Source organism: Lagopus muta, chromosome Z (genome assembly GCF_023343835.1).
Source record: "Lagopus muta isolate bLagMut1 chromosome Z, bLagMut1 primary, whole genome shotgun sequence".
In the NCBI taxonomy this organism is placed as follows: Eukaryota; Metazoa; Chordata; class Aves; order Galliformes; family Phasianidae; genus Lagopus; species Lagopus muta.
In genome coordinates this window covers 56956655-56983263 of record NC_064472.1, presented here as the reverse complement: position 1 = coordinate 56983263, position 26609 = coordinate 56956655, and the positions used below count along the sequence as shown (strand labels likewise).

The 26609-nt window shown below is 46.0% G+C and overlaps 1 protein-coding gene across 4 annotated transcripts in view; it reads right to left on the bottom strand.

Annotated features, from left to right (window-relative positions):
- The window catches only part of LOC125686698 (metalloprotease TIKI1-like), an 85839-nt gene extending 60736 nt beyond the window's left edge, over positions 1 to 25103 (bottom strand). For all 4 annotated transcript variants that reach the window (XR_007373869.1, XM_048931017.1, XM_048931015.1 and 1 more), the window contains exons 1-2: positions 24951 to 25103; positions 16688 to 17245 (exon numbers count right to left, since the gene is read on the bottom strand). Coding sequence is in view for 3 of the 4 variants with exons in the window: in XM_048931017.1 (XP_048786974.1) it covers positions 16688 to 17245; positions 24951 to 25052 (660 nt within the window). In the remaining variant the exon portion in view is untranslated. The remainder of the gene's footprint in view (positions 1 to 16687; positions 17246 to 24950) is intronic.
- Between the last annotated feature and the right edge of the window lie 1506 nt (positions 25104 to 26609).

Here is a 26609-nt window from a genome sequence, read left to right as displayed (position 1 = left end):
TTGGTCACCTGGCCAGGATTCAGCACAGACTGGAGAACTTGGCCAGGAAATGTAAGTTCTTAATGCCAAACAGGACTAGCCTAATAATAATAACCAAATTTTAGGCAAAGGAAACTGGATCACTCCCAGAGAAATCATTATAATGCTACTGTGCAGACATGCTGCAGCTCTCCCTTTTTCTGTTACCCGGGAGAAGCGGCTGACCCCCACCACCACAGTCTCCTTTCAGGTCATTGTAAAGAGCGATAAGGTCTGTCCTGAGCCTCCCCCACAGTGAACAATCCCTCTTTCTTCAGCTGCTCCTCATAAGACTTGTGCTCCCTCATACCTTCACCACCCTTCTCTGGGCACACTCCAGGGCCTCAATGTCCTTCTTCTAGTGAGGGGCCCAACATGTCTTTCCAGTCTTGCTGAAATCCCAGCTCTCGTGCAGAGGCTGTGCAGCACAAGGCATGAAGTTTTAAGTGATGGCACCCTGCCTCCCCCTCTCCCCCCGCGTCGTCCTCAAATCACGGTACATTTCTTCTTTAATAATTTATTTTCATACTTGTCACTGTCCAAAGAAAACATAGGATGGTTTCAGGGCAACGCAAAAAACTAGAAAACAAACTCACAAAGCTCCAACCGGAAAGATAGAAATTGACAAAAAAACCTCAAAAATCTATAAGTTGCTTGAAGCTGCCTGTCTAGCCTTAATTTCAGATGTCCAAATGCCCCAAATTAGTGTTTTATAAGATAGAATTAAATGTACATTGATTCCACATATGAATCAGCAGCCTTTAAACTCCACCTAGCTATCTTTTCTCTTTGAGCAAAAGATTACTTTACAGAGAACTATTCAGTGGTGATTTGAAGCCTGGAATGACAGCAATGCCACCAGGGTCTGAGGAAATCTGTTCAATCAGTGAATTGCCTCCCCCAAAATATCAATATTTTCCAGCGTGATGGTAAGCATCCTCAGCAACTAGGCTATTGCTCTTGAGTCTTTTGCTGCATTGTCCCTGTCCCCTCAGACAGATAACTGAACATGCTCACAGAATGACTTCTCAATTTCTTTACAATACACTTCACAGATCAAGTTTCTTTGTTCTCCTTTTGTACCAGCTTGCTTCAGATCCCAAACTGATCTTGCAGCTCTTTTCTGATCCTGCTCCACTTTTATTGCTCCCAGAAGCACTGGTACCAGGATCTGGCTCCCCAGCACATTTCTCCCCTGCTCACACCATTCATTCCTTTGAGGAATCTTCCTCCTGGCTGCAGCACTGTGCTCAGCTCTTATGTTGGCTCCTTATTTTCCAAGCCCCCTGCATTGGAGGTACATTCCAGATATGGCCCCCAGCCATGCTACCAGGACCTCCACATCTTGCTCCTAGATGTAAGACCTTGCACCTGGCAGCATTAGAAGAGTCAGTTTTCTGGGTGGCTCAGCTCTGCTCCTGTAACTGATCTGTCCTCCATCTCCTGCATGAACTCCATCTCTGTACAAATATTTGCTACTTACACCACTCACAAAGCCACTGGGTAATGCAGGGCCACAATTGTTAATGTTTTGTACCTTTGAAAATACTGACTCTTAACATTTTTCCTAACTACTGGAAATAATTTCTTACTGGAGCAAAAAATATTCCCTTATGACCAAGCCATGTATACAGTCATCTTCTTTCCAAACACCAAGAAATAGTTACTGGTTATTTCTGCCCCTTCCATTTCATGAGCAACAGTTTTGCAACTGTTCAATATGGAGCCTGTACCACTGCTAGGATTTCACGAATCCCTGACACATTTAAAGAATCCATTATTGTTCCAAACCCGCTGCCCAAAGGCTCTTCACTGGTACCCTTCAGTTCTCTCATCAATTGTCCACGTAGCTTCCTCTATTTTTCCATTCATTGTATTTTGGGATTTTTATTGCTGCTTTCATCTTCTCAACCCAAACAGCTTTTTTTAACTAAAGAAACCATTTTTGCAAGTACAGAACTGTGGTTTCTCAGGGATTTAATATAGGATTCTTGAATAACTCCCAATTATCATTCACATTTTTATGCTTAAGTTTTTCCTCCTACTTTATTTAGCCAGTAATTATTTTCAGCTTGGGGAAATTGGGCCCCTCTAAAGCACCAAAGATACACATTATTGGTTGAGACTCTGTATTCCCTTTTCACATACCAAGTTAAGTTCAGCCACGAGCAAACATTTCATCAGTTCAGTGATTAATCTATTTTTATCAACCTGGATGAGGTCTAAAATTGCATAACTCCCACGTTTCTCCCAGTGCTCTAAAAACCTGCTTGAAACAGAAAAATGGAAGAACAACTTTTCTCTAGCAGATTTTTAAGAAACTGCCCACCCAAGCTGTGCACAATACTGCTAACAAGTATACTCACCCCCTGCAGCAGTGTTCATTAGCTACAACACCGAGCTCTCCAGGTCATCGCCATTTAACTCGCCAACAGCTTCACAGCAAATAAAGATACACAGTGCAATCCTCTCCTCTCTCTCCATTTTGGCCTTCCTAGAAAGAATGGCTGTCACCTCTTTATTTTTACACATTCCAAACATGCAGCTCATCCCACCAAACACCATGCGTAACAATAGCCCATTAATCTTCATAAACAGGCCTTATAAATTCACACAGGACTGACATCTGTGATCAAATTACCCTAGCCTAACACATTACTGTTTGCTTGCTGCATAGCAGAAACTGCCCAGAAGCATGGCCTTAGGATGTAGTGTATGTTTATTTTTTAGTGGTAAATCCTGCATCAGCACCTCTCCACCACTCCTTCCATCCCTGTGCTTTACAGGGTCAAGCCTTTCTGAAGGCATGTGGGAAATGGAAATCTAGCTCCCAATGTGGTTTGTTCAAACGCTGAAGCTGTTACTGAGCACAAACGGCTGAAAGACTGGGAGCAAGAAGCCAAACTGGGAAAAACAGAGACGCTTAAATATTTTAGCAAGGTTGTCACCAAGGCACATCAGCGCTTATCCAACACACACCCACTATGGTCCCAAGGAGTGAACATACACATACATCTCACCTCAGGAAGTCTGCAACCTATTGGATGATGGAATCTTAGCCTTAAAAATCCCCCAGTACCATTTTACCAGATCTGGCAACAAGACTCCAGTCCCTCTCTCAAAGAAGAACAGATGAATTTGGCATGCTTAACCAGTACATACAGGTGGTCATATTGCTGTAGATTCCCAGCAGAATGGTTAGCTGGGCCTGAATAAGGTTAAGACCCTCAAAACAAATCTTAGGCCCTCAGCAGCAAACCTGTCTGTGCAGTGCTGGCTCTGGGTAGGTCTTCCCAGCTGAGACTTCCCTGCTCTAGTGTGCCAGCAGCCACAGCATGCAGTCTTCCAACAGCTATGGGGTGTACTGCAAAAGACCAGCAACAGTCAGCTTTTCACTGACCCTATGCAACTGTAGAGAGCTAGCTGCTCTAGCTTTCTTTACCACTGACTGAGATAACTCACGTGTCCTGGCTGCAAAGCAGAAGGGTAAGAAATGCAGAAAGATACCATGTTGGGGAGCACCTGAGTAATGCATGCAGTTCTCTCCTGAAAAGCAAGTAGAAAGGAAGTCCAAAGCAGTAACATGGCTTGGATTCCACGCTCTGCCTTTAGACATGCCAGGGAGCCAGGGCTGAATGGTCTGATGAAAGATAGAGATGCTTAAGACAACACTCAGATAAAAGTTCAGCCTTTTGCAGCAGTGAAAATTTTCAAGTAGCTAACCCAGCACTCTCAGCAAAAGCCAAGTCCCCACATGAAAATTCTACCTACACTGCAAGGCTGTAGTATTAATATTAGAGTCCTCAACACCCTGCACTGGGATGCATACAACAGCACATCTCTACAGCCCTCCTGCTGGGTTCAGAGGTTCTTGTTATTTATGCAACTGGTTTCCTCAACAAGACCAAACATTTCCTCTGAGTTTATGGTAAGCTCTTCAAAATGCCACAAGGTGCCCAGCAGAAAAGCAGCAGGAATACAATTCCATGCTGCCTTCCTTCAAGCACGAGCAATCACATGCTTGGAGCAAGCTCCATTGTCAGCTGGGCAGAGCACATCGCTCCTTGGACAGGATGGGTCACTCCTTGCAATATTCCAGAAACCTAGCAAGAGTCAATATTAAAAAGTGGAGGAGGATAATTGCATCAGGGGCAGTTCTCAGGCCAGTAACATGGCATGATGCTCTCCTCATGAGCTATGCACCTCAGCAGTCTCTTGCCACAGCTACTGCAAGGATCCAGCACTGGTCACAACTCCTTCAGGGGACAACAGCTCACCAACAAAGGCAGCAAGCATCTCAGCTTTTATCTCAGTGAGAGAGCTCTTATCAACATACACAGGATGAGGTTTGCTGCCTGGATCAGGTAGCACCTGCTAGCACTGATTTATTTGCAGCAAAATGCAGAAACTGAGAATCCAGAAAATTTAAGCTTATGTATTATTTTGTGGGGAGGAGAGGGAGTGAATGAGAGACACTGATAAGTGACAAGTAACTTAAACAGAAATTAAACATCTGATTAAACAAGAGGACAGTCACATTCATAGCATTAAGCCCACTAGTGATGAAGCCTCTGTGGTAAAAACTTTGCACAGAAAGCAAAATAAGTTAACACAAAAACACATGGAAAAAAAAAACAACCATTAAAAAAAAAACAAAAAAAAAAAACAAACAAAAAAACAAACCTCCAAACAACAAATCCACTATGTTCTTTGCTAGAACATTCCTGTGACACATTTACCAGATGCTTAAAGTAAGTCCAGCCTGAAACACTGTATTTTTTTATTTTATTTTATTTTATTTTATTTTATTTTATTTTATTTTATTTTATTTTGTTTTGTTTTTATTTTTTGCCAAGGATTCATTTGAGTGCTGGCAAAAGCTAACAATCCTACTGATTTTGTCAAAGCAAGGCAAAGGAAGAAAGAAAAGTACAAGACCAGCTACATCTTCCCCTACACAGTTACATGACAGGATTGAGATCACAGTAAACAGACCTAAACAGTGCTACACATTTGGTTCTAATTGACAGGACTGCTCTTGTATGATTCCCTTCATAACTACCCAGTAGTTTCAGATCTCTCAATCAGCTGCTCTCCAAGTGCTTGTCAGCTCACACTTGCACACTTTATGTTCATGCTCAAAGAAGTTAATCCTAATCAAAAGGAGAGAAATGTGGATTTAAAAGCACTCCTGCTCCTTAGCAAGGACAGTGCCAAACTTGGATGAGCTGATGCTCACATCAACAGCTTCCACACTTGCCTTTTGCTCCCAGTGAGCCAGTGGAGCTTGGAAGCTGTTGTGTCTGAGTACGAGCTTTATACTGTTCAGCATCAGCTTGTGTTTCCACCACCTCAATCCATCATGCAGAGATCACATTTTGGAAAGCCACACTGAAATGGCCCCACTGTTGTTCAGTCTCTGCAAATCCACCCTGGAGACCCAGTATATAAAGCAGGCTGCAGCCGAGTTCACACTGCTGCGTCACTAGGAGGACAGCCTGCAAGGACTGGACCAGGAACACTGCGCACACAGCAGTCAAGCTCTGAAGGAAAAAGGCCATTGTACCGTCTAGAAGCAGTGCCTTGTCCAGTTGTCTGGAAAGACAAGCTGCTGCTTTCGAAAGGCACAGCATGTCCAGGGTTAAGGGGAAAAAGCAGTACAAAGCCCAACCCACCGTGGCATTTATCTTATGAAAGTCATCAATAGGACCAGGAGGACAGGGAGCACCAACCAGCAGATGAGTGCAGGCAGCCAGTGGTCAGCACTCCCAGCAAGGTCCACCTGCAAGCACAGCACCAGGCTTGCCTGGCAGTGCCTGGGGGCTGCATGTGCACCAGCAACATATGCATTATTCAGCATCTCTAGGAGGGTGAGACCCTTCACTTCAGCTACTTACCACTGTCTCCTCTCCAGGGAGAAAAATGCCTCAGGTACATTGTGTGAATGATTTTCCTGTGCTCAGAGGTGCACATGCCTCCCTACCTCCTATGACAGCAGCGCACTTACTGAGTGGTTCTTCCTGTCCTCACCTCAAGGGAGTCAGAGGAATATCCTGAATGACAGGAAGCATTTGGGATATGTGTGAGACACTCTGGTGCGACTGTTCCTTCAGAGATCTGTCTACTTCCTTTAAAACTGCTGATACCTGTTTCAAGCATCCCTCATTCAGATATGCTGGAAATGAACAATGTATTGTGTGAATGTGCATCTACCTTGCCTGCTGATGAACAACTTCATTGAAGGATCCAATCTTTTCTGTTGTTGAAAACAGGAGTTATTCCTGCTGTTTCCTCTCTGTGTTAGGCCAGACAAAGCTACAGACATCTGAAAATTGTCATTCAGCCTCCTCATCCTACTTGCAATCAACCTTTCTAATGATATGGCTAATAAAAGCCTCCACAAAGACTATATGAAATAATCATAAGATTACAAAAAATTCTGAGTCAGCAAGGATATATGGAAACCATAGTCCATCTAAAAACATATTTTTTATGAACTTAGAAGTTTAGTTAATAAAGGCAATAAATGAACAAACCTCTGAATAAACTGTATAGCAGTAGGAACTTAGAGAAATCCAAAAGCAAGCAATCACTTGCTGAAAACAGAGGAAACTGAAATGGTAGAAGTCCTGAAAATGTAACAGCAGATGACAAGCAACTGTGTCTCACTACTGATGAATTTTGCAGAGAAAGTCCTTTATCCTCCAAGTATTCAACATGTATATCAATGTCCTACGGGGTAAAAACAAACAAACAACCAAACACCAAAACAAACAAACAAAAACCCGACTTTAAGTAATTGACTTTGCAGATAAAGCAAAGGCTGGTGAGCAAAATAATTAGGAGAACAGAGCAGCAGTACTGTTTAATCCAGATCTCTTGTTAAAACAGATCATTTGCTAGCTTGCAGTTCATCTTGGCAAGGGAGCAGAACAGAGGCAGGAACACGATAACAAGAGTAATATTCTCATTCCTAGTCAGAGTGAAAAGGACGTTGACTCATCTAAGCATGAACTCAGCAAACCGCTATGCCTGGAGAGCCACAGAAAAAAATAAGATGTATAAAGAAGTAAAGATGAGAATAAGAACATTACCACTGCACGCACATGACAACCACCGATACAAGACAGATGCTGCTCAACCATGGAAAGCCTGGGAAGAGCTGAGAGAACAGTTAATACATAGAAAATGCGTCTTGCTTGGAAAGGATCAAGGAGTTGGGATGTCTTCCAGAACTGAAATGTTGTAATGGAACGAGCCTGCAGAAGAGAAGGCTCTGGAGAGACTCTATAGTGGCCTCCCAAAATCTAAATTGGGGCTGTAAGAAAGGAGGGGACAGACTCTTCAGCAGGGTCTACTGTGACATAACAAGAAGAAATGGTTTCCAAGGAGGGGATGTTTAGACTGGACATAAGGAAAGTTTTTAACAAGGGTGGTGAGGCACTGGAACAGGTTGTCCAGAGAGGTGATGGATTCCTTGTCCTTAGAGACACTCAAGGTCAGGCAGACTGGAGCTCTGAGCACCTGATGTAGCTGCCTGTAGGTATTCCCATTCACTGCAGGGGAGCTGAACTAGATGACCCTTAAGTGTCCCTTCCAACTCAAGTGATTCTATGATATAGGCTCTTCAGGAAAGACAGACTGGGGAGACAAGGAGGGATACTGCCCTTGATGCGAGGGAACAGCTGGAGTCTTTGAAGCTCCATCTGGGGATGGAAGAGGAGTTGACTTGAGAGTTTACAGGTTAGAATTAAATGATGATGATTAGATGACATTGTCATGGGTGTCTTATACAGGCCATCTGACCAAGTAGATTAAACAGTTAAGGCTTTCTTGGGACAGGTCAGAGCAAGCTCACATTCACAAGCTCTAGTTCTCATGGGCTGCCCATGAGAGTCTGTTACCTGCTCGGAGGAAAATATCTTAGGACAGAAGCAATTCAGAAGGTTCTTTAAGTCATTAATCATAATTTTCTCTTCCAGATGAAAGAAAAGCAAATAAGCAGAGATTCAGGTTCTCTGCTAGATCACACATTTACCAACAATAGTGAGCATGCTGGTATTGTGGACAGGTGGAAATGCAAAGTTCAAAGGCATCCTCAGCAGCAGTGACCATGAAATACCTTATTTCAGGATCCTGAAGGCAAAAAGAAGGGGGAAAAGCAAGCTCACAACCTTGGACTTCAGGAGAGCAGGTTCTGGCCTCCTAAAAGATCGGTTTGGAAGAGTGACAGAATAAGGCCCTGGAAGGACCGAGGGCCCAAGGAAGCTAGTTAGTAGTCAAGGATCACCTCCTTCAAGCTCAAGAAGGGTCCATCCTAGTAAGTAGGAAGTCATGGCTGGGTTTGGTCAGCCTGCAGAAAATAATGCTCCAGGGAGACCTCTTTATAGACTTCTGCAACCTGAAGTGGGCTCATAAGCATTTGGGGGACTTACTTTTTACACAGGTAGATAGGGATAGGACAAGGGAGAATAATTTTGTATCAGAAGAGGGGGAGATTTAGGATAGCTATTAGGAGGAATTTTTTTTTTTTCACTTGTGGTGGTATGGCAGTGGCACAGCTGCCCAGAGAACCTGTGGATACCTCAACCCCTGAGGCACTCAAGGCCAGACTGGATGGGGCCCTAGGCAGCTTGAGCTTGTGGGTGGCAGCTTTGCCCACAGCAGGGGTTTGGAACTGGGTGGGCTTTAATGTTCCTCCCAACCCAAGCCATTCTGTAACATGATTCTGTATTTCTCTATCCTTCTGAATGCAAAATAAACTGGCCAGCAAATGATTTCCCTTTTTACTCTAGCAGAAAAAAAAGATTCCTGAACTCCTTATGTAGTTAGTAAGATTTTAACTAAACTCTAGTTAGGACAACACAAACACAAAGCCTTAGCTATCTTGGTGCCCACCAGCCAGCCTACTTTCCCATCCATGATGTCTAGACAGAGGCTGCAGGTGTGTCTATACTTAAATGGAAAACAAACAAATTTAAGTCCCAGACTGCATCAGCCAATGATGTGAACAGGCTTAATTCAGTTGTTTTCATTCCAGTTCATGTGTAAAAAGCTCTGATGTTCCTATCACCTGAAGAAGAAGGGTTGTTCCTGACCCATACATTCTGAAGTTCTACTTCTGAAGCTGAAGATTCAATCAGATTGCCACAAATGATTTCTGTCCAGTTTGTTCTCTAATTCAGCAGTGAGAGCTCTTCTCTTGAGAAGCCCCTTCATCAAGCAACATCTGTGCTGGTTGCTTCAAGTCTGAATCTGAACTGCTCTTGCAGAGCTCCCGCTATCCAGTCATGCACCTTTCCTTGCATCTCCTATGCTCTGCTTATGCTGTTGTCAAAGGTGATACTGAACTTCAGGAATGGAAACATTAGGAGAGCTGACCTCCTTAGCCCCTCATATTAAAGACAGATATGGTATCTATTAACTCAATGTAGCAAATAAGCCCTTTGTTTGAATTCAGAAACTAAAATTCTCTTCAATTTCTAACTTATCTATTTGGGGGTTTTGTTGTTTTTTAAAGATAAGGCCCATTTCCTTACTGGCTCCCTGTATCCTACTGGCAAACAGCAAACCAAGTACTTTCTGGAGACGCAGCCATGTAACCTGATGCTCACGTAGGATCAGAGCACTGTTTTGAGGTCCAAACACAGGTTAAAACAATTCTCTCATCAAACTGTTAAGGGTTAGGTTCTTCTACAAAAAGTGTCCTAGCCTTGCTCCATCCTTGGAGGTCTTACAGGCCAGGTTGGATGGGGCCCTGGGCACCCTAATCTAGCAAGTGGCGACTCTGCCCAAGGCAAAGGCGTTCAAACTAGGTGGTCTTTAAAGTTGCTTCCAACCCAAGCTATTCCATGGTCTTGCAAAAACCAGACTGGCCAATGCCCTGGTTAGAAAGTTATGAGAGTTGGGCAGAGCCTTTGTCCTACACAGACACAACAAATTCTTGTGTTCAAGCTCCATACAGTCTATGAGAAACAGCCTGGCACCACTAGAGCGTGCCAAAGCACAGTTCCAATGGCATGGCACAACACAGGACAAGGCCAGCTCATTTTCTGAGCCAACAACAAACTGATATTCATGGCATTACTGGCCAAAACCAAAAGCAAAGCTCCACAGCCCTGAGGTTGAAGCAAACATCATCCAACAAACAAGCACAGCTTTAAAGAAATGTTTGTGAGATCGGAGGGACTCATTCCAGTCAGAATATGAGGGACTGCATTTAACTGTGAAGGTCTTAGCTGCTAGAAGCTCTGATAACACTAGGAATGAATCTTGCATCCTTATAGTGTATAGCAATCAGGTAGGCACTACCCATGAAAGTAGGTGCATGGAAGGAAAAAAAGTCTGCAACAATCCTAGGTCAGCATGAAAAAGGAAAACTAACACCAAGGCCGCAGCACAGAGATCTTTCCACATTTCCAGAAGTTGTCTGAATTTGGAACGAAAGAGAGGGATTGAGGAGGCAGTAAAATCATGTGTGCACTACATGATGCACCATATAGAACCGATACTTTTACAGCTTGGCTATATAAGCAGCTGAGTTGAGCAAGAACAAAGAGATCTGGCAGGTAAAATAAGTCATAGAACAAAAAAGAGGAAATTGGAATAAATACAGACAAAAAGCTCCATGACAGGGAGTGCTACCTCACTCTCCACAGATTAAGAAAGGGAAGTATCTAGCTTGGAAGTGTCTATATCTTGCACTCTGTGCAAGCCTGGGAGCTAATAAATTATCAACTGCTCCAGAAATTTACCTGCAATTACATACTCGTACCAATGAGGTCCCATCTAGTCACACAGAAAAAGGGACCTAGGTAATAACAATAAAAATAACTGCCTACAAGTGGCCTCACCTCGTCACCAGGTAACACAATAAGCTGTCAGTGCACAGCACAACAGGAAAAAGAGCAAGTCTTGTGGAAAAAAAACATGAATATAGAGCAAGAAACTTATGACTTGTCTGAGGATATCATCTCTCTGCAATTTCACTGAAACAAAAAGCCATGCTTGCAAAGGATTGTATCATTCTTCATGGCTTTCCATCTTCGCTTTCATAGAATGACAGAATAATAGAACAGCCTGGGTTGAAAAGAACAATAATTATAATCTAGTTTCAAACTCCCTGCCATGTGCAGGGTCACCAGTCTAGCCTTGAATGCCACGAAGACAGGGCATCCACAACCTCCGTGGCAACCCGTTCCACTGTGCCATCACCTTCTGTGTGAAAAACTTCCTCCTAATATCCAGCCTAAACCTCTCCTGTTTCAGTTAAAAACCACTCCCCCTTGTTTTACAACTGTCCACCCTGGTAAACAGCCATTCCTCCTCCTGTCTGTATGCTCCCTTCAAGTACTGGAAGGCCACAAATGAGGTCTCCCCACAGCCTTCTCTTCTCCAAGCTAACCAAATCCTAATCCACTCAACAGTCCATCCTTCAAATCCACACCTCTCCAGTTTTGAGAGAAGGATGTGGTGAGAGACCTTGTCAAAGGCCTTACGCAAGTCCAGGGAGATGACATTCAGTTTCATGAGGAGGTCCTGGACTTGTTCCACTGTTACAGTGGGATGGAATGAGCTCTGATCTCTGATGGATCAGAGGAATATTGTTGCTTTGGATTTATTTTCATCTGTTTTGTTCTGTGCTGGTCCAGATGAAAGCACTGCAGTATTTACAGCCCTTTGCTCCGTCCAGGTGCTGTTGCAGTGCTGTGAAATACCATTTTGAAGGTTCTGTTTCGTGCAGCCTGCATATACATGGTCCCCTCTTTGTGTGAAGGTATCATGGCACATGTTTTGCTTTTCTTTGGACACTGTCTCTACCTAAGCAAACCCTTCTCACAGAGGACAGTCCAGCTGCAAAGCCTTGGCATGTAAACTCAATCCATTGTGTCAGGCAACAGTTGAGACAGAGGACGGAGAGAAACCCATGGGCTCTGGTGATGAGGTTTGCACCCCAGTGTGCAAACCTGAGAGCCACACTGGAGAATGTTGCTCATTCAGTAGAGAGCAGTGCATAGCTGTGTCTACCTGCTCCTGAGGAACTCTTGCAGCACCGTTACCCATTGGCTCCTTCTAGAGAAGCTGTTGGAGTTTGGACTGGAGCAGCAGGCAGTCAGATCAGAGCCTGAACGGTCACACCTAGCAGGTGGTGATATCAGCAGACCATGCCAACTGTTGCCATGGATTCTTGGAACACAACGGATGCTATAAAGCTTCAGGCCAAGGCTGCGGACTGTTGGGTGCTGTCCTGCTAAGCCTGAAGAATGCAGGACTTGGTGCTCCATACTAAGAAAAAGGCAGGAAAGTCCTGCCTCAGCTGGGAGTCTCCAGCAAAGTGTCCAAGACTGAATGAAATGGTGAGGCTGAGGAGGAAGAGATAACTAAGCAAGAAGATGTCAAACGTGTTTGGCGAACTCCAGCAAAATGTCTAAGGCTGGATGAAACGGTGAGGATGAGGTGGAATAGAAAACTAAACCCAGAAGATAACAGCTTTCTTCTGCAAGCTCCCGCCAGATGTCCAAGGCTGAACTGAAGAGCAAGGCCGGTGAGGAAGAGAAAATAAAACTTGGGAAGGAAAGACCTCCTTTTGCAATCCTCTGCTAAATGCCACAAGATGGATAGGGACCTCACACCAGCATCCTCCAAAGGAAAACTTCCAGCTGAGGCCTGGTGGCAGACTGAATCTAATGGTGCAAAGAGATGAATTGCTGCAGCTGTTGGGACACTTCCAGCCAAGACAAAGTGGCAGTGTGTCACCTGCAGAACTTAACAGCTAGAAGGGAAATCTTTGAAAGCTTGGTTCTTAGTTTGTGCAGTTGTGCTGCAGAGCAATTCAGTGGTTGGAAGGTTTTTTCCAAGTGTGGGAACTTTCACAGCGCCCTTGTTGCTCCACTTCCGAAAGCTTTGCTGCATTCCATGGGCTCTGTTAAACCTCTGCTTCCTACTTTCTGATATTTCTAAGGAGTTATTGATTAGGACAAAATAGCTTATATAGTCATGTATTTGGACTTGTTAATAAACCTTAATGTGTTATATTTGAACTGAAGTTCTGTGATCTTAAGTTGATGAGAGTATTCATCTTGTGAACAGGTACATGAAACTAATTTGCAAAAGCAACTGAGGCATTTTGTGTCTAATATTGAGCCTAACACAGACAGGTACTGACAGTGTAATCTGACTATCAGTCATTGTCATCTGGAGCACGTGAAGCCTGTGGCAGCTGCAAGAACAGTAACCCAGGCTATTGTCCTTCTGACCACCCCAGGTATTTCTGAAGCCTATTAATGGCATTTTTAGGTCTTGCCAACCCCAGATGGTGGCAATATAAACCTGAATATTCAAAATGACACTGGGTCAGTAAGTAGGGCTTTCTAAAATAATACCTAATTTTTGAGAGTTCATTTGGCAAAAAGAAAAAAACGAAAAAAAAATTGAAATGATACAGGTTTCAACTTTATAAATGAATACATAGAATCACAGAATGGCCTCGGTTGAAAAGGATCACAGTGATCATCTCATTCCAACCTCCTCCTGTGTTACTGTCCACCCTGGTAAACAGCCATTCCTCCTCCTGTCTGTACGCTCCCTTCAAGTACTGGAAGGCCACAGTGAGGTCTTCCCACAGCCTTCTCTTCTCCAAGTCAAGCAAGCCCAGTTCCCTCAGCCTTTCCTCACAGGAGAGGTGCTCCAGCCCTCTGCTCATCTTAGTGCCCTCCTCTGGACCCGCTCCAAGACCTCCACATCCTTCTTGTCCTGAGACACAGGCCTGGTTGCAGTGCTGCAGATGGGGCCTCACAAGAGCTGAGTAGAGGGGGACAATCACCTCCCTCTCCCTGCTGGCCACCCCTTTTTTAATGCAGCCCAGAACACAGTTGGCCTCCTGGGCTGCGAGCGCACACTGCTGGCTCATGTCCACCTTCTTGTCTATCAGAACCCCCAAGTCTTTCTCACTGCTCTCATGAGGTTCTTCACCCAGTCTCTATAAATACGTGGAATTGCCCTGACTCAAGTGCAGCACCCCACACTTGGCCTCATTGAACCTCATAATATTCTGATAGGCCCACTTTTCCTGCCTGTCCAGGTCCCTCTGGATGGCTTCCCTTCCCTGCGATGCATTGACTGCACAGCTCAGCTTGGTGTCAAACTTGCTGAGGGTGCACTTGATGCCAACATCTATGTCACTGATGAAGATGTTGAAGAGCACCGGTCTCACTGTTACAGTGGGATGGAATGCACTGCTCTCACCCACATTTAGAGCTTCAGGGTCCTGGCAGACATGTGGAGGAGCCTGACTATCAGTGAAGACCGAGGCGAAGTACTTATTGCGCTCCTCAGCTTTTTCCATGTCTGAGGAAGCCAGTTCTCCGTCCTTCTTTCTCAGAGGGCGAAAACCCTCCTTAATCTTCTTCTGCTTATTTACCCAAAGAACCCCTTGTCATTTTTCACATCCCTTGCCAAGTTCAGCTCTATCTGCACCTTGGCTTTATTGATTTTATTTCTACAAACGAGGGCAATGTTGCTTTATTCTTCCCAGGCTACACAACCCTGCTTCCACTTTCTGTACATTTCCCTGTTTTCCCTCAGTTTAAGCTGCAGGTCCTTGCTCAGCCACACTGGTCGCCTGCCTCCTTTCTTCAATTTCTGCTGCCGGGGGATGTAGAGTTCAAAAAGAGCTTTTTCCTCAAAAGAGCTTTATATGTCATCTTTGGGTGTCTGCTGCTTACTTGAAAGGCAGACAGTAGTGGTCTGATACCAGGGGATCCCAGATAGTGGCATGAAAACAAAGGAAATCATTTTCAAAGAGCCTATTTCAAAGTCTTCATTTGATTTATATTAAACATGTAATTAACTGCTTGAACAAACTGAGAAAAAAGCTCTTTTAAATTTACAGAACTGCCAACCATAGCAGTTCACATGTCAGGTTGTGAAACAACCATGGCATTTGCTTAGAAACATAAAAAACAATAGGCTGTGGTTCTCTTTTTCCTGAACATTACTTGTATGGGAAAGCTGGCAGTGAGCAGAAGGATGTGAATTTACAGTGCATTAGCTGCTCCAGACTTGCTCCTTCTCCCTACAAATGAGCTGCTGTGTTCTAACGGCAAGTATGGGAGGAGTAGCATCTTGCATACACATCCCCAGTTACTATGGGGTAATCACAGTCTGTAATTTTCACAAAGGCTATGTTTCCTCTGCAGTTCTGGCTACCCTGTCCCCCCTCAGGTGGGCTCTGAAGTCTCAAAAGATGCACAATAAATGCTGCAAGGTTAGGCAACTCTGGGTGACGCAGCTCTGCAACCCCACCCCATTTGACTTCCCAGCTGATACTTTTCTGCTAGGAAAATAGCACACCAACAGCTGTTCTTTGAAAAAAGCTGCATGAAAGCCCAAAGTAAATGTCAACAGTTGCGTAGGCTTAACCAGGCCATGATTTGCAACCTATGTTTTTCAGACTCGCTGTCACTGCCTTGTAAGGCAGAGCAGAAAGCATGTAGTCCCCTTTCCTATCATGTTAAACCACAGGGACACTGTCAGCAGAAGAAAAATACAGGCAGCAGTGTTAATAAAGCCTCAGCCAGACAGGAGGTGGAGAAGATGAGACTGCCTCAGCTGAAAGCAGACAGCAAGAGCGCAAGGTCTCAGAGCACAGACAAGCAAGGCTGAACAGAAGCACGAAGCTGCCCAGCTCCAAATAATGGAAGTGAAGGTGACGCATTTGAAGCTTAGGATTGTGCAAGTGATGTACTCACTGCTCTCTGCACTGCTGGAACCAGAGAAGACTAGATGGGATTGCAGATATTTAACCCCAAACTGCTGTCCCTGCCCTTGCTGGACAGCACCCTGACTTCAGCTCTTCCCATCCCACAGAACCACATTCTGGATACTTGTGGTCCCACCAGTTAGGATGGGGGCTGCAACACAAACTGTGCCCTGGCAGTTAGTCCAGACTGAAGACCTCACAAGTGACCTGAGGTTGTTTGGCTTGCCTGGTGTGGCACTGTATGTACACTGGTACTAAATTCCAGCTGGTCTGAAAGCACAGAAGAGCCTGTACTAATCCATGAAGTTCCCCAAAGAGGCTGGCATGGGGAGAAGGAGGGGGGTGTTTTTGCTGTCCCTCATCGGGCTTCAAAGGAAGGAAAATAAATAAATAAAATAACTCTAATACAGAGGATTCCTCAGGGTACTGAGAGGTCAGCTGAGCTACTTTTCCAAACAGTAGTACATCCCAGCTTCACTGACAATGCCCCTCCTTCCCCCAGGTAATTACATCTTTCTCCTTACCTAGCTAATACAAAAGCAAGTTTAGACAAGGAGTCCCAACCTGCCCCTGGCACCTACTATGAACATGCCTCGCAGGGTCAGAGAGCAGATCCAAGGGTCCAGTGTCACTTGGGGTGGAGTCAGTCCAAGGCTTTCCAGGGAAGAGGAGAGGGACCTCCTCAGGCCAGGTCTAAACAAATTGAGGAGGCAGCCTGAACTCCTACAGCTAAGCAGATTCTCCCACAGGTATACAAAGAGACAAGGGGTGCAGGCAGCAAGTGCAAGACTCCAGGTACCACACACGGACAGCACTCACTCCAGGCCAATTCCCATGCTCCTGCTTGCTACACGTCTGCCCCAGCAACCAGCCCAGTGCCCTGTGCCATCCTGCAAGCCTCTGTCCCACCTGGGAGAAGTTAAGCCCGTTCAGTGGGTGGCACTGCTCCTCCACCTTCTCCACAGCGCCTGTTTGCTTCCTAAGCCGTTCTGCTTCCTGGGCCAGATACAGATCCAGGACGGGCACTCCTCGAGACTTGATGTCTACCTCCGTCAGAGAGTTCACCATCAGCATCACCCACACTGGCCTCTTCCGCTCCCAGTTGCCCGCAATGGCATTGAAGAGGTAGTCTGCATACAGCCCCTTGCCCCGCTGGTCTGGTGTCATCCAAGATGGCATCATGAGTTTGACATATTCCAGGTGCTGCTTGAGCCGGCGGTAGATGTCACGGGGCAGCAAGTCCTGAAGGTTCTCCCCCTGTGGCAGCAGCTGGCAGCTGGTGAGAGCAGAGATGGTGTAGGGGTCGGTGAGGTCCAGCTCAAAGTACACTATGTGACTCTGCTGAAAGGCCTTCTTGGAGTTCTCTGGGATGAAATCCCAGACACGGGTGTATGGGACATGGATGGTGCCAAAGAAGTAAGATGGGGGATCTCTCTTGATGGTCCACAGAAAGGAGTTCAGTTCAGTCTGCCAGGGAAGAGGGAGATACAGCTGAGTATATGCAAACACTCACAACAGGCACTGAGTAGAAGGCTAAAGGGAAACAATTTGCCAACCCAGCAGGTCACCTGGTTCTGCAGCTTGCCAGCATGTACATTAACTAAAGAGGCTACACACACACAAGTCCTTCTTCAGTATCTTTCTTCTCAGGCCTTGAGGTCAAAATTCACCTTTCATTAATTAAAAGCACCTTTCATTAATTAAAAGTAAGTGTGGCTTTGGCTTTCTCCTGAGAGACAATGTCACAGCTTCTCAGAAGAAACATCATCCCAGCTCATCTTCCCAGTATTTGCCAAAAGTAGCAACAGCACAGCCCAAGCAGGCTATGCTTCTGCAAAATGTTTACCTGACTTCCATCTTTCATCAAGTCAAAAGTTGCTGTCACTTTGCTGAAATGTCAGGCTGTCAATCACCTTCACCTTGGCACCTCTTGTGTCAGCACAGCAAAGACCCTTCCCATAAGGAAGCTGCCATGACACACAGTCAGAAAGCACCTTTATAGAACTTTCTACTGAACAAGAACTAAACAAATGATTAACACCAACTACTACATGGCAGAAATTCTTGCTGGAGCAGTTAGGACTGGAGTTTTTCAAGAATGTGGCACATGGCAGACAGACATGTAGACAAGGCTCCTCAGATCAATTCGCCTTTTTTCTTATGGAGGAGAAAAACACATTCAATACCTTAGAAAAACAAGGGAAGAAACTCTGCAGGCCATATTTAGTCTGTGGTCCCAGGCAATAGAAAACCTCTTTCTTTAGATCTAGCTTATAGAAAAGTCTCCCCAAACCTCCCAGCTATCAGCAAGTCAGAATCAGACTATGTTTGTTCTACTGCAAGATGGGCTTCACACCACCCCCAGAAACACCACACTGTGGGGTGTCCCCCAGGACAGTAGAGCAGATAGGAAAAATGGGTCCTGCCCAGATCCCAGAAGTCATTTTACACCATCAGCAGACATGACTCCCATCACAGGTGCAGTGATCCCTACTGAGTGGACACAGTTTGTATCTCCCTGAGCAGACCAGAAGAGGTATACTGCCTCTGCATATTTAAGGAGGAGGACAGGCTTCCAGATGCGCTCAAACATCTGGTCAGTCTTTAGCCCGCATATAACTCTAACCTCAGCTCCAAGGCTAACTGTGCATGTGTGCTCATCTAAGATACCTGCCTGACTGCCAAATGCAGAACAGGCTGCTTGGAGGAATTTATTGGAAACACACTGCCCATAACTTTCTGATGCTAAAGAACAAGGGTCAGGAAGGTTAATCTTAAAAGATTGCTCTGCAATGGCTGATCCCAGACAATCTTCTTCCAGAACTCCACCTTGAGTCTAAGCCATGGATCAGACAGCACTTCAGCAAAGTGCTGCTGCCAATATGGCTTGCCAGCACACTGACAAATAAGTAAACACCAAGCAGTCTTCAGACACTGCTGTGCCACGTTAAAGGTCTGTAAGATACCTCAGAGACCTGAGTCTGGGTAACAAGATACATCTCTGCAAAGAGACCAAACAGACAGTCCTGGAACACTTTCCTAAATCACAGACCATAAAAATATTCCTGGAGACCACAGGTAGAAAAGAATGAATGATACACAGCACTAAGAGGGGAAAAAGAATACAGGATAGAGTATGAATCCAACACAAACCCAGAAAGTACATGAAAAAAAATGAATGCACACAGGAAAGCAAGAAGGGAAACCAGGCCGAATTCACTCCCGCCTTTTGCAGGAGGGAAAATGGAAGGACGTATCTCTGCTGTGAGAAAAACAAGTAGACAGCAGCCAGCAGGAAGGAATGACCAGCAGTACTGTTTTTTTTTTTAACCTACAAGCACGAAAGAAGGCAGAAGATGCACCTGGGACAGGAATGAGGTTTGTGAGGTCAACACAACTTCACGCAAGTCTGATCATGTATACGCAGCAAAAGAAATCACAAGGAACAAATGGCCACCAGCCCTCTTACATTTCAGTCCAGTTCCTGCACAGAGCCACCTAGCAGGCTCAAGCCCAAACAAAGGGTATCTGGCAGTGTCGTTTCTGCTCCAGATCACTGCATACAACCCAGCTGGAAAGGTATTTGGCACTGTACTCTCAAGTCTTTTGCTCTGCATATCACCACAGCTTTTGCTTCACATACTGCAAGCTGAGTAATGCCACCAGCTACCAGCACTACCAATGACAGAACACACAAGCCAGGCACAGAGCAAACAGGTCACACTGTAGAGTCTACAGCACAGGCATTAAAAGAAAGCAAGCTGAGACCTAGTAAAACTTCTCTCTCATATTGTAGTGAGCAAGATCTTACTCAACAGAATGGCCAGGCACTCTGCATGCAGCTCCACACCAGAGGCAGCTCTATCCCAGAGTGATGGGTCTTCATCTCAACCCGTATGGGCTCACGAGCACTATGCAGAGCTAGTGCAGAGGCTGAAGGACAGCTCTATTTTCAACGTGGTGCAGCTCCTAGAGCTTACCACATTTCAATCCAGCTTCAGAGAAAGGAAGCCTATAATCTCTCCCCAAGTCCGTAAAAGGGGAGCTCTTTAGATACATGTTAGGTGGCCATGAGATAGTGCAGGAGCAGTGCCAAGGCTTGCTTAGCGTTGCAGAGTATGCCATCACTGGCAGCCTCTCTTTCTCACCTCACTTTCCTGAGAGCATGCAACAGATAAAGGCTACAGTTGGTCTGTAACAGGACCCTTCCACACAGCTTTTACTTCAGAAAGGAGCATGAAACAGTGAAAGTGGTATCCTGGAGGCTGCAGAGAAAGCTGGGTTTGGCAGCTCCAGGAATTTCACTTTCACAAGCGTAACAGGAAAACAGGCAGCTTCATGTACAGACCACCATGTGTATATCTGTTTCCACTCCCAGATTTTACAGGTAGCACAGAATACTTTTTTCACTATGGCAAAAACAAGGTATAAGGGGAGAACTGGATGGCAGCCTGAGGAAGAGAGCAGTAGTCCCATGTGAGGCCTGTTGATTCACTGCTCCACTGAGATTTCAGGCAATATCAAATGAGCCACAGCACATGCCCTCTGCCACAACACATCTCCACTAGGACTGAGTTTAATCTCTGCTAGGGAGCCCCACATCCAATTATTTCTGGATGTTCAGCATGATGAGCATCTTCCCAGGGGAACAAGATCAGACAGTGAACAGATTCAGGGTTCCAGCCAAGCAAAAAGTTTGAACGCACATACACATATGCAAAAAAAAAAAAAAAAAAAAGAAAAAGCTTTTCTTCAGTTAGCTCAGTTCTTACAACTGAAAGCACAAGAAGTACTATGAGGTGGTGGAAACAGTGGATGGAAAGGGAAAGGAAGTGCTCAAACTAACACTGGACCTACAGAAACATAGACCTATGGACGCAAAGCCCTATGGAATTCACTCCCTGCTATGAGATGGGGAAAGCCATGCTGCCCCATCTCACCATGACTATTCAAGCACCCACTCTGAGCTGCAATGGGCTGCACCTAAGGACAGATAATGGTTCCACAAATAAAAGGACAAAAGCATTAGGAATTGCAGAAAACCAGGGAAAGTGTAGCAGACATGAAGGGTTTTCCTCAGTGGCTCAGGAAGTGTTTGGAAAAGAACAAAAAAGCTTGAGGAATGGGAGACGGAAATGAAGTGTTAAGGAATGATAGTTGAACCCCAAGCATCCAGCCCAATATACCAGCATCCTTCCTGAAACAGGAAGCTGTTTGTCCACTGGTGGCCTTGGAAACTCCCATTATCTCCTGCCTCCTTCTTTCTGCTTCAGCAGAACAGAAGCTCAGACTGAGAGGTATTTTCTTTATTTTTCCAATAAGTTTCTTCCTCCTCCTTTCAGAGAAAATCCTTTACAGTGAGAGTGGTGAGGTGCTGGAACAGGCTGCCCAGAGAGATTGTGGATGCCCTATCCCTAGAGGTGTTCAAGACCAGGTTGGGATGGGGTCCTGGGCAATCTGATCTAGTATTAAATCAGGAGGTTGGTGGCCCTGCAAGTGGCAGGGGGGTTGGAGATTCATGATCCTTGAGGTCCCTTCCAACCCGGGCCATTCTGTGATTCTGTGAAAAGAAAAAAGAAGGAAAAAAACAAACTTCCAATACAGCTCATTTTAACAACCTTCAGTAGCTTGCTTTTCCAGCAGCATTTCTAGGACTACCAAGGAAAGTAGTCTTCAGGTATACAAATTGCTAATGCAGAAATCTCTTCAGGTGAGGTAACAATAATTCTTCTGGGAGAGAAGTGCCAAATAGGATCTGTTATTCTTCTTCTGACAAAAGAGCTCAAAGTGGGGTAAATGACATACTGACTGTCAAAAACAACAGTAAACATCCAGGAAATAACACAAAGAAAAACATGAGAAACAAAGAATGCCTCTAGTGACAGTACTCTGAAAAAGTACTCCAGAAAAGGAGCAACAGTATGATGGGAATTTTAAAAATGAAAGTTTTAAGAGGAACAGGTTGTGAAGATCCAGGGAACAGAGGATCTGAAGGGAAGGACAGCTGCAGTCTGAAGAGTGAGGAACTGCATGCAAACTTCTGACACAAGGAAGCCTGCCTCAGGTCTGCCCAGATGACTGAGCAAGTTGCATTACTGCTGCTTCCTTCTACCTTTTGATCCTTGTTTATGTTGACTACAAGTTTTTCACCACAAAGTACATCACTTGCTGTGCAGGCAGCTGCCCTCTGGTGCTTCAGAGTCCTCTGGAACGCCAAACCCTCATAATCATCCCAACATCTAAGTCTTCCAAACAGCAGACCAGAACTGCACTGTTTCTCAATCCAAAAAATGCTCTTACATGTTTCTTGCAACAAAAGCCAGAGCATGTGGCATGCAGTGTTTTACCCAGGCAGGCAGCCTGTAGCCCTCCCTATATGGCTTTCTCCCTCTTTATTATCTGCTTTGGTGTTGTGTCTTGTCATACCCATTTATACCTAATTGAGGCAAAGATTGTGCCTTTAATCACCACACAAAGTGCCCCATGCAGCAACAGTAATGCACCAAGAAATGTAAGGCACATTTTTAAGCTCTCTTAAGCTTTTACCCATTTACATTAGTGACACTAAAACTCAGCTAAGACTGTAAGCAGAACTCACCGAGGGATAAACACTACGCTGGCTACTATTACAACTATTAAAGGAACACAATTTAGTCTCCATTTGACAGAAGTGAAAAATCAAAAATTTAAAGGAAAAAAAAAGAATTTTTACCTAAAAAGTCAAGGATTTGCAGCAGACATTACTTGCTCTATCAAAGTAAATTCACAGGTGACTCCAAAAGTAATGCCTCCTATTTATTTCCATTGAAACTATAACAAGGAGCATAGCAACGCTATTCATTAAAGCAAATTCTCAGCTACAAAACACTGATTTTCACTACAGTCACCACCATGAGCTGTGCATTTTCATCAGTGGTGAACAAGAACCTGCATGCCATGCTCATAAACATCTGCACCAGCAGAGGTGACTCGCTGAAGCTATTGCCATTGCTGAAACACACCACCCACTGCCTCACAGTGCTCACATTCACTGTCTGGTCTCCAGAAATGTTCAGCAAGCACCAGTGAATGTCAGTGGGTGCTACTTCTTCCGTATGGAGGAAACTCAGTGCCACACTTTTTGCTTCATGTGCACTTCCAACTCAGACACCATTCTGTCTGACTGCTCTTCCGCTGCCATCCGTCACACGACAACAACGTGTAATGGAATATTGGTGGGAAGGTTCAATCTCTACAGCCGTAGCACCAACGTCCACTGCTGAAGGTGTGGGCTGACACCACAAATTAGGAGACATTACTTAGGAGATATAAGATAGATGTAAGAGAGAAAAGCAGCTATTTAAATTGGTTGACTCCCTAACAGGAACAACATCATGAAGTATTAACTAGCTACAACCACTGGCATGCTGCTGTGGATTCTGGCTTGAAATTTACCAATGTTCTCTGATGTTAAGCAAAAAAGAAAGTACTACCAGATTCCAACATTCTTACTTGTTTTAGAGTCTTTCTCTTTTGCTGTGAAAAAAGAACGATGAGACTCATTACTGACTGCAGCTTTAACTGTAATACGGAGCACTTCACTTTCAGTTTTTCCACTAACTCTCATAAATCCTATAGAACCAAATCATAGAATCACAGAATGGTGTGGGTTGGAAAGAACCTCAAGGCCCATCTGGTTCCACCTCACTGCCATGGGCAGGACAGCTATGTAGGCAGACAGACCATTCCACTGGCAGTGCCTTAAGCACTGGGTTACAGGATGTGCCACAGCTCATTGGCAGTGGGGCCCCGTACCAACAGCTGGAGGCACAAGGCCCTGAGGTCTTGGTTCTGGTGCATGGGGAGAGGAAGAGCAGGTCGTGAGGCATCCCAGGCCTTCTTGTTAGTACCAAGCCTTCTCGCTACTCCCATACTGCAACGAGACTCTGCTACCTCCCTTGTGTAGCACCGCTGCACTTCCTTCCAAGGGTTTCTGACTCCCTTTGTGGCCATGGTGGTGGGGCTCACCTTACCTCAGCCATAAAAACATAAAGTGACCCAAGGGATGGAACACCTGCCCTGTGAGCAATGGCTGAGAGAGCTGGGACTGTTCAGCCTGAAGAAGAGAAGACTCTGGCAAGACCCAGTAGCAGTGTTTCAGTATCTAAAGGGGGGCTATAAGAAGGAAGGGGACAGACTCTTTAGCAGGGTCTGCTGTGACAGGACAGAAAATGGTTTCAAATTCAGTGAGGGGAGATTTAGATTGGATATAAGGAATAAGTTTTTCTATGAAAAGAGTGGTGAGGCGCTGGTACAGGTTGCCCAGAGAGCTGGTAGATGCCTTGTCCCTGGAGACACTCAAGGTCAGGCTGGATGCGCTCTGAGCACTCAATCCGACTGTCGGTGTCCTTGCTCACTGCAGAGGAGTTGGATCAGACAGCCTTTAAGAGGCCCTTGCCACTCAAATGCTTCTACAGCAAGTAGTGCAATACACGCCACCCTCACCTCTGGTGACAGGCCGCTTCCATGTCCATTGCCTACAGAGAGCAGGGATGTTCTATCACACCTAGTAACACACAGCAAGCTCAGGATGACTTTTCTTATACGGTTCTTTGTGCTTTTACCTCAGAAGCTTCACCGAGAACTGCTTTTTCCCTATGTCTGACTTCTAACGTCATGACAATCTGCCCACGGGCTTCACATCGGCCTAAGAATCACGAGCAGCAGGCAGCCCTCGGCTGCACTTCTCCCCCCCTGGGCTGGGCAGTCCGTGCAGCTCACAGCACGCAGACCGGTGGAGTGAGAACACAAACAACACCCCACACAACCCGTCACCGCATTTCTGCTGAAAGGCCACTGGCACTGCTGTTCTGAACCTGTCCCACCACGCCCGGATGAAGCAGGAAGCCAACCGGCCGTCCCCACGAGGAGCACGCTGCTCCCGGACCTTCCTTCTACAGCAGCGCCGTCGGCCTGGGGGCGGCTCCTCGCAGGGAGCGGATTCAGGTGCAAGCGCAGCCGCCGACAGTCCCCCATCGCACCCTCTGCCAAAGCGCGGCGGTGCTTGGACTCGCGGGCGCAGAACCCCAGGGCCCCGCCGCTCCCTCACTGCCCGTCCGCAGCTGAGGCGTCCCCACCCCGAGCTGCCCCTGGGAGAAGGAGGTCCCCCGCCACCTCCGCGCTCGCCGCTTACCTTTCCGCGCAGCGGGCAGGCGCCGGCGGGGCCGCGACTCTGCCGCGCTCTGGCCAGCAGGAGGAGGCTCTGCAGCAGGCAGACCCAGCCGGGGTGCACCATCCCTGCTCGATCTCGGAGTTGGCACAATTTGGGGACGGCGTTCCTTTTTTTTTTTTTTTTCCCCCTTCCCTCCTCTCTCCTCCTGTTTCCACTCCCCCTCTACCCCCCCCCCCCCTTTTTTTTTTTCCCTTCTTTTTCTTTTTATAAGTACCCGACTCTTCTGCTATTTTTCTTCTCGCGTATTACTATTATTATTTTTCAACTTCTTTTACCCAGGCGGCTCAGTCCCATAGCCCTCGCGGGAGCGGCCCCATCCTCTGGCCAAGCCCTCCAGTTACTCCCTCTTCCTCTTAAAGGGTCCCGTGCCGGGCGGGGGGTCGCGGGGGGAGGAAGGGGAGGGCGCGGGGCCCGCCGCACCGGGGGCGGGCGATGCGGTGGCGGTGGCGGCGGCGGCAGCGGCGGAGATCGGAGATCCCTCGGCCCCGCTCCCCGCCGCCCGCATCGCCGCGCTGTCCCGGCCCGGCCCCGGGGGCTGGGGCAGCTGCGCCCCCGCCCGGAGCAGACGCCGCGCCCCCGGCCCGGCCCTGTCTGCCCCCTGCCCTCCTGCCTGCCGCCCTTCCCGAAGAGAGGAATCGAAGTTGTGATCCTTCCCAAGCCTCTTTATTGCCCGTCCGACTTCGGACCGACTGTAGCACGCGGGAGCCTCTGACTCGTTTCAGCATGGCTGTGTCGTCGTGCAGTTTGTCCACTGAAAACGTGTCCAGTGCGCTTTGCGCAAGTGGTGTGGTTTGATAAAGACAAATAGGTGCTGAAGGGCATACCGCCGTCTCTACTTGTAGAAATCACCAGTATTTTCTGAGGAAACTGATATTTAATCCTTGAAAAAGTACATATTGCTGACGATCAAATCTGATACCTGCCAGGACTGTTGGTTTTTGTTTTGTTTTTGTCATGTGTGAATTATAACAGTGAACTTTCTTACCGTTTCAATTTATTTATGGCAGCGTCTTTCTAATTGTTTTAGTATAATTACTAAATAATTAGGCTTTAGCACTTTCAGGTGTTTTCCGTCCACTGCCCACCGAGGTGAACCAAGGTGTTGCACAGAGCTTTTCCTCTTTTATCACCCACGGTTATTTTAATTAAATACCACAGGCCAGGCAGTGGGCACAGCGCTGGCTAACTGTGTCAGGCTGTGTGCAGACTTAGGCAGTCATTGTGCCTTCAGCTTTATTTCATTCAGCATCTTTTTCAATCCCAGAGATCCAGATCTCTGATCCAGGGTTCGGAATCAATGATAAACTTCCCACCAACTCCTAGAGAGCAGAGATCTCTGTCTTTGCCTTCATTTGTACAGACTGGTTTCGCAGTACAAAGCAGTGTCCCCCAGAACAAGATTTTTTTGGCAAGAGCCAAAATCCTTTGCTTTGTGTTGTTTTGCCTTTTGTGTTCATTACTATGTTTTGGGCTTGGAAGAGGAGAACGATACCAATTGTATATTAAATGTATATTAAATCTTCTTTCCTTAGGTCCTGCTGACCATTTAGGACAAAAAAGCATTATCTGGCAAAGAATTTGGCATTTATGCAATATACTGTAGCTATAATCTCCACTACT